This window comes from Gymnodraco acuticeps, unplaced genomic scaffold, assembly GCF_902827175.1.
Source record: "Gymnodraco acuticeps unplaced genomic scaffold, fGymAcu1.1, whole genome shotgun sequence".
Lineage (NCBI taxonomy): Eukaryota > Metazoa > Chordata > Actinopteri > Perciformes > Bathydraconidae > Gymnodraco > Gymnodraco acuticeps.
Genome location: NW_022992206.1, coordinates 640,557 through 649,205, shown reverse-complemented (window position 1 = coordinate 649,205; position 8,649 = coordinate 640,557). Strand labels below are relative to the sequence as shown.

The window sequence follows — 8,649 nt, the reverse complement described above, 5'->3', positions numbered from 1 at the left end:
TCCAAATACTTCTTTCAGAGTCAGGGGCGGCGCTATAGCAACTCCAACAATTGGCCTAGCAACGGCTTAGCAACCCCATTGTTTTGATATGAAAATGTATCATATTTATACACATTCTCGCAGCCCGCGAGAATGTGTATAAATATGATACATTTTCGCGGGATCTATCAGGGGCGGGTCGTTGTAATTTACTGCGTGAACTGTTACTTGGCTAATTCTCAGTATCAAAAATGGAAACATTTCTCAGTCACAAGTCAGCGTAAACGACCGCGATCTCCAACGGAGCCGGTCCAGCCGGACAACCCTGCTATCCACAAGGATCCCGATGTTCACTATGAAAACCGGGAGGATTGGGACCACGAAGAACAGGTGCCCCCGCCAACTGACCCGCTGCACCCGCAGCAGCAGGACCAGCTAGCTGCTACCACGAGCTGCAGTGGAACTAGTGGAACTAGCGCTGCTCCTCTCCGCACCGTAATTGACATCAGCCAGTCAGCCTGTGATGGACCAAGCAGTGGCGTTGCGCAATATTTCGGGGATCCCCCGCAGGTCGGACCATGGGGCCCCGCCCCCTCCCCTAAATCAATAATAGAGTGACATGGGATAGACATCGCGGCCACTTTTTTAAATGTTTATTTTTTCAGGCATCTTTTGTAAACAGTAGGCCTATAGGTCAGTAGGAACTTTCTGTATAGATACATCTGATTTAAACAGTATAGGGTCAGTAGGAACTTTCTGTATAATATACATCTGATTTAAACAGTAAGGTCAGTAGGAACTGTATAATAATATACATCTGATTGAAACATAATTGACAAATACAAACAAGTGGCTGTGTATTTTTTGTAACATGAAGGTATATTGTAGAACGTTATAGCCTATCATCATTGGAGTTCACACAACGGAACGGTTCACATAACATTCTGTATAAAAGAAAAGTAGCCTACAAAAAACAAGCAAATAAAACACATCCTATATAGGCTACAAAGAGGATGCAATCAGGAGCTGCTTTGTAGGCCTATTATTTTATACGAGCACGTCTCCTGGCATTCTTCTGCGCAAAGTCCTGTATAACAGTCTTTAAATCTATACTGCGTGCGCGTCAGCTCTCAATACTAAGGACTGCTAACCCAGACAGTCTCTCTTGCGACATTGTGCTCCTCAAATATGTCTTTATTAATTTAAGTTTTGAGAAAGATCTCTCAGCACTGGCAACAGTCACGGGTATAGTTAAAAACAATTTCAGTGCTGTGGCAACATCGGGGATACTTGGCAAAATGGACTGATTTTCAATGAGCAGGGTTTGTGCAAGGTCTTTGATTGTTCCACGCTCAATTTCCTTTATAGTAGGCCTAAGAGCATTACGGAGGGACAGGATCTGGAAAGGAAACTCGGCTGACAGGTCGTCTTTATACTGGCCTGATAAAGCACTTGCGGACTCAGACAGATCCTTGTCTGTTGCGCGCAAAAGTTCGCGGGGAAGCAGAAAAGAAAATCGCTGTGCAACTTCGCTCATTCCAACAAATCGATTTTTGAGTTGGGCAACGACAATATCGATATTTGCGTAAAATACCGCCACTCTAAAATGCTCCCCTGGGTCTTGGAGCCGCTGGTCCTCGCAAAGCTCTGAAAAGTGCCTCTTTGTGCGCCTTGCGCGTCTGTCTTTGAAGAGACTGTGGACACCCCATGAGGATGCCAGGTCTTGCGCGTGCGCTTTTAAGCCATCAAACTCTCCTCGGAGTTGGGCAAGTGTATCGGTTGCGTTACCAAGCATTGCTGTCGCCTGTAAGAGGTCCACGTCTTTGCGCTGGAGAGCTTGGGACACAATGTTGACTGTTTCAAGGACCTTGCCCTGTATTACAGTCATTACAACAAACTCAAAGCTCTCCATGGCCTTTTTCAAGCCAGTCGCCTCGGCACGTTCCTCGCTTTTTTTGGAGAGCAAGTCTATCTTAGTTAGCGCTTGCATAATGTCAGCATAACGGAACCGCAATGATTGGACGGCGTCTTGTCTTGATGCCCATCGTGTCGGGCATAGTCTCTTCAGTGTAGGCTGGCCAGCCTTGGGCACTGAGAGGTGTGTTTCCAAAAGCTCCCATCGTTTGATGCTTCCACTAAAGAATACATATAGCCTTTCAACAGTGTCGTAGAAGTCTTTTATCTCAGGTATATTTTGGCATGCGTCATTGAGTACAAGGTTTAAATTGTGCGCAGCACAATGAATGTACACTGCGTTGGGCTCTTTATCCCTTATGCGTTTTTGTACACCGGAGTAGACGCCACTCATATTGCTAGCCCCGTCATATCCTTGTCCGCGGCACTTCCCAAGTAGTATCCCCTTTCTCTCCATCGATTCGAGAATTTCTCTCTCTAGACCTGCAGCAGTTTGGTCTGTGACTGCATGGAAGCCCAAAAAACTTTCGTTTATTTTCACCTCTGTAGGGTTTCCATTTTCATCATTTGCTATAGTAACATATCTGAACACTTGACTCAGTTGGTCTACTTTTGAAATGTCCTGGGTAGTATCCATTATAATCGAATAGAATTCTGCATTCTGTATGTCTGTAATGATTGTGTCCTGCACTTTTTTCGATAGCAATGAAATTATTTCGTTTTGAGTTTGAGGACTTAGGTAGTGCACCTTCTTTTTGCTTTCAATAAGCCTTTGCAGAACTGGATCATAACGCGCCATAAGTTCTATGGTAGATAAGAAATTACCATTATCTATATCACCTATTTTCTCTCTGTGACCCCGGAAAGCAGAGTTGCGAGAGGCCAGTGTTAGTGTAACATCAGTTATTCTGGTTAGGACCTCGGTCCAAAACCCCACCTCTCTCTTAAACTCAGATGATATTTGCGCGTCAATGGTCAGATTATTTTTCCACGTATCATACACGACACATGCTGCCAAATGAGAGCGAGAGAATTCGTGTTCCTTAATCTTTTTAGAGAGACCCTGCCAATCATTTATTCCTATTCTCCACGCTTGGTGGAGGTGATGGGCAGACGGTCTGTCACCGAACAGCCAGCACTGCTCACAGTACACCCGGTCCATAGATGGCGAGTAACATAGCCACTTTCGTGGAATTCTACATCCAATTTTGGATGTTTTGTTATAGAACTCTTTTGAAAAGCACCTTCCCTTCCCATCCCTTTTGAATGGCCCTTCAGGCTTGCATGGCCCGTTATTCAGAATGTACCGTTTAACATCATCGTCTTCTAAATCTACAGGGAATTTCCCCCTATCAGTAGGGTATTCAGTCACAGAGTTGTCGCTGGCCAACGTGTCCCTGGGGTGGGTGGGAGCTGCTGTCACTGTCGGGGCACGGCTAGCTGGCTGGGCAACCTTGGCTATGTCTGAACTGGCCTCGGAGGGGGCACAGCTGACTTCTTGCTGACCTGCAAAAAGGAACGGATTATATTGCAATTCCAATGTAACCTGTAGCATACTGACTCGTACTGTTTATGGCGATTGGCGAATAAAACTTTCTATTATTCTAACCTGTCTCGAAGCGTGAGGCACGACTAGCTGGCTCGGCTGTAACGGGGCTGCTGGGGTCTGTGGGGGCACGGCTAGCTGGCTGGGCAGCCTTGTCTATGCCTATGTCTGAACTGGCCTCGGAGGGGGCACAGCTGACTTCTTGCTGACCTGCAAAAATGAACGGATTAGATTCCAATTCCAATGTAACCTGTAGCATACTGGTTATGGCGAATAAAACTTTATATTATTCTAATGTCTAACCTGTCTCGAAGCGCGAGGCACGACTAGCTGGCTCGGCTGTAACGGGGCTGCTGGGCTGTCTGCCTGGACTCGGAGCTGACGGCCGGGGGCCGGGGGGGGTTGCTAGCGGTCTATCTGCAGTAACGTTAGAGTCTACGTCTACCTTTGCTGCCTGCCGGAACAATGACGTTATTTTAGGTAGTTTTGCCCTCTCCTGTTCGGCTTTCGCTCTCATTTTGCTTTTCTGAGCACCGCTTGGGTAGTGGCGCTTCATTTTTCATGTTTACCGGCAACGCAACTAATGAACGTTATTTATATGAGCAATGCTTCCCGCTTTGTTTTGAACGCTGCCCAGCCTGCCAATGAACATTAGTTATCAGCCGGCTAGCCCTATCGCAGATGAGCAAATAATTATAATGATACACTGTTGTACTACTACAGGCAGCGTACACATGACGTAGCAACATAGCAGGGAGGGGGGGGGCCCGCCCTCTGCACCCTGTTCCCGCGTTACGAAATCTAAGAGGATAGCCTACAGTGGGGGCGGGGCCCCCTAAGCTCCGGGGCTCCCCCGCACCGCGGGGGGTGCGGGGGCCTCCGCTACGCCACTGGGACCAAGACGTCCTATGCTGAGAAAATACCCGTCAAAGAAGTACGGACTGCAAATGCGGTCATTCAATCGCCGATGGTACGAGCAATATACTTGGCTAGAGTACTCAATGACTATGGACAGTGTATTGTGTTTTGCCTGCAGGCATTTTGCTCATGAAGGACGCCGGTTCCATAAAGAAACCGCCTTTACCCATGACGGATTTAGCACCTGGGTGAAAGCTACGCAGTCATTCATTACTCATGATGTGAGCAGTGGACATAAATGTGCCATGGATGCATGGTCTGAATTTAAATTAAGGAAAGAGAGTGGCTCAAAAATCAGCAATGCACTCAGCGAGGGACATTCAAAAACTGTATGTGAAAACAGGGAATATATGCGGGCAGTTGTGGAAGCATTGCGTTACACTGCGTGTCAAACCATTGCACAACGAGGGCATAGGGAGAGTGAAGCATCATCAAACAACAGGGGAAACTTCATCGAAGTTTTAGACCTGATTGGCAAATTTGACAAAACTGTGGCAAAAAAAATATCCGATAATCCGAGAAATGCAAAGTACACACACCACGACATACAAGATGAGCTAATTGAGCTGATGTCAAATATGGTCAGGGACATGGGCGGCGCCAGGATTTTTTTGCTGCAGTAGCTTAGCAGTTGCTATATGACAGTGTGTAGCAGGGAGTTAGGGAGAGACCGCCCCTTCCAGGTGTGTGTATGTGTTTTCCGGTGTGTGTCATGTGAAAGTCATGAGTGTTACACTATTGATTGGTTCTGTAAATAAAGAGAACGTTTTCGACATTGAAGGCTTGAGTGATCTTCAATAGCGGTGAACGCTACAATATGAACAGGCTCGTGCTTGGCCCACTGGTATTGTTTGTTTATTTTGAAAATTAACTAGCAACGCCGTGCTGTCATATAGCAACTGCTAAACTACTGCAGCAAAAAAATCCTGGCGCCGCCCATGTTCAGAGTCAGTTGGCCTGGCTTACGCTTTTTACTCACAGCAGGTTGTTGTGGTCGGAGCTTTTCTGGGTGGCGATTTGACAAATGACTTCTCATGTTGGATGTATTTCCCGAATTGTAGTTGACCGTTGCCCGGCAGGATTTGCAAATAGTTTTGCGTTTGTCAGTTTGCTTTTCACCATTGTCATTTATTGAAACTGGAAAACCGAAATGCTGCCACACATCAGCTTTAAAACTCAATGGAGCATCCTCAATTTCACATTCTTCATTTAGTTGTTGGTCAACTCGTTGGGTCTGAGTGAGAGCCATGGATGTATAATAAGAACTGGATACAGCGTGGGAGGCGGGGCCTCATTCATTCCTATGAGAGCTGCTCATTAGCGCATGATGATAAAATGGCCCACCTTTTGAGAGAGTGAAACGTCACAGATTACCCAGCATGCCTGAGAAGTACCCGTATGTGCGCTCATAGAGCATGCGCAACTTTAACCAAAATGCTCGTTCACATCAAGCACGTCAAATTGCGTACACGTAACAGCACCGCACGTTCATGACAGCATGGTAATGGATTGTTGTTATCATGGATTTGATATGAACGAGGCGGCAGTTAGCAGCTAGCGGCTAGCTAGTAATGATGCTAATGTACACATCAATCGTTATGTACTTATATTACGCTGTAACAGGATCTAGTGATATCCAACAGAGCTTCATTTAGCATGAAATAATTATTGCACTGTATATATATATATATGTATATACAGTGCAATAAGCTTCTTAGTGCAATACGAAGCTACAGGGACGTTAATAATGTCGGTAATATTAACTTTATTTAATACAACATTTACGGTACAAGATTTAATCATACAGCCCATGTAGTATGATAATGAATTACAGCAAACATGTGCAATATATCCATTATTACAGCTCCGTGGGATGGCAGTAAGACGATATGGATCCGTTCTTATTGTGCATCCATGGGTAAAGATAAACGCAACTCACATTGGTTTCTCATACAGCATCTCTGTAAACTACGTGTATTCACTGAATTTCACTCTGCCTTTAACGGCTCGTTGTAGCTCCAATAGCTCCAGCCCCACCCTCCCTGTAAGCACAGTGTGCTCTGATTGGTCGGGACACGTAACATGAACGTGCCGGGCGGCGCGGTCCCGTGGGTTAGATGCGCGTTCATAATGCAGAGGGAAATAACTCTCAGAATAACGTTATTAGCACATTTTAACAACTTGAGGAACGAATGTTTTTAATAAGGGCTATACAAGTATTCATACTGGGTAATTTATTTAGTTTAAAAAAAATTATCCAACGAGTTACAGACCACTCTTTCCCCATGTAAGTCAATGGGAAAAAGTGTTTCCGGGCCTGGCAACCAAACGGAAGTGTAGTACCGCCGTTTGGCCAGCACGAATATTTTCATCTGAGTCCGGCGCACTTCCTGGGGGCTTGGAGCACGCTTGCTTGCACGCAAAGGATGATGGGAGTCTGTCTTCTTGACTAGTATTATGGCACCCTCTGCTGTTCAAACAAAAACAGTACAGTTTTTTCCAATAAGGTGAGGAATGAACCATGTAATATCGTGGTAGATTTTGTCAGTCTCACGACGGTATTGAGCCGTTTGTTTACCGCGATATTCGGTATATCGTCGTTACAACCCTACTACACTGGACTACTGTAATGGTGTCTTTGCAGGTCTCACTAAACAATCTATTAGGAAGCTGCAGCTGATTCAGAACGCCGCTGCTCGAGTCCTCACGAACACGAAGAAAGTGGATCACATCACTCCTGTTCTGAAGTCTCAAAGAATAGATTTCAAAATACTGCTGCTGGTTTATAAAGCTTTGAATGGTTTAGGCCCAAAATACATTTCTGACCTACTGCTAAATTATGAACCATCCAGATCTCTCAGGTCTTCAGGGATTGGTCAGCTTTCTGTCCCCAGAGTCAGAACTAAACATGGAAAAGCAGTATTTAGTTATTATGCTCCAAATATCTGGAACAAACTCCCAGAAAACTGCAGGTCCGCTGCAACTCTGACTACTTTTAAATCCAGACTAAATACTTTTCTTTTTGCCGCTGCTTTTAATTGAACTATTCACATCTTAGACTGCATTGCAACTTTTATCCATGTATTTTTTTCTTTTAATGTTTATTTTATTATCTTTTCTTTTTAATGACTGATTTTAAATGCCATTTTCTTAATGTCTTTCGTTTTTTGTAAAGCACTTTGAATTGCCTTGTGTTGAAAGGTGCTATATAAATAAACTTGCCTTGCCTTGCCTTACTACAGATTATATAAGCATTTAGTTCAAATGCGATTTAAAATGCTCTCAGGTTTTACAACTCTAATGAAATGTAGACTACATTTATTACGGAGTTTATGTCCGAGCAAACAGACTCACAGATCGTTGGCTACTGAGAGATATGCAAAATACTGTTAGGATCTGCTTGTGTTGTGAGTAAACTGCGGTGAGTGTTCTGTTCTGTCTCTGAATATTGTAGCCTTGAAATAAAGGAATTATTTTGTCACTTAAATCTGCATTTGGGTCCTGCTTCCTGCACACCGTAACATTACGAACCGACCAATAATGGACCAAGCGGATTTTGATTTGGACTTGTTATCCCTATAGTACACTCTTCAGTGTCATTATGCTGAATGGAGTAGAACCTTGGCTAAAAGGGACAGAAGAGGCTGTCCTCAAAAAGGCACAAATGGAGGTGGACAACATGCCATGGTTGAGAGGCTCATTGCCTGAGTTTCTCAGAGTTTTCTCACGCAGCCCTGAGTGCCAGTCTCCATTCTCTGACCCTTTCTTGGGATCCCGCCTGGCGTTTGGAGGTCCACGGAGCCTCCAAAAGACTTCTAAAAGACGCAAGGTCAGGAAGCCAGCTCGTACTCAGGTACCGGTCCTAGCAGCCATGGTTCCGGCTCCAGAGCCGGCCCATACAGCCATGTTTCCGGCTTCAGAACGGGATCTTACAGCCATGTTTCCGGCTTCAGAACCGGACCTTACAGCCATGTTTCCGGCTTCAGAACCGGACCTTACAGCCATGATTCTGGCTTCAATTCCGGCTCCAGAGCCGGCCCATACAGCCATGTTTCTGGCTTCAGAACTGGATCATACAGCCATATTTCCGGCCATGGTTCCAGACCTAGTACAGTCCCCAGCAGCCATGGTTTCAGCCCCAGTTCTGGCCCGAGCAGCCATGGTCCCGGCCCCAGTCCCGGCCCCAGCTGCCACAGTCCCCTCTCCAGTTCCCCCTCGAGTCCCCTCTCGAGTCCCTTCTCTAGCCCCTCCTCTAGTCTCTCCTCTAGTCCCCTCTGGAGTCCCCTCTCCAG

General features: G+C 45.6%; 1 protein-coding gene across 1 annotated transcript; it reads right to left on the bottom strand.

Moving 5' to 3' along the window:
- Positions 1-243: 243 nt before the first annotated feature.
- LOC117539513 (zinc finger MYM-type protein 1-like) lies at positions 244-4,289 on the bottom strand. The gene is made up of 3 exons (XM_034205711.1): positions 3,503-4,289; positions 1,270-3,399; positions 244-332 (listed from the first exon to the last, which is right to left on the bottom strand). The coding sequence occupies exons 1-3, from the start codon at positions 3,696-3,698 to the stop codon at positions 244-246; spliced, it is 2,415 nt and encodes an 804-aa protein (XP_034061602.1). The 5' UTR covers positions 3,699-4,289.
- Positions 4,290-8,649: the final 4,360 nt, after the last annotated feature.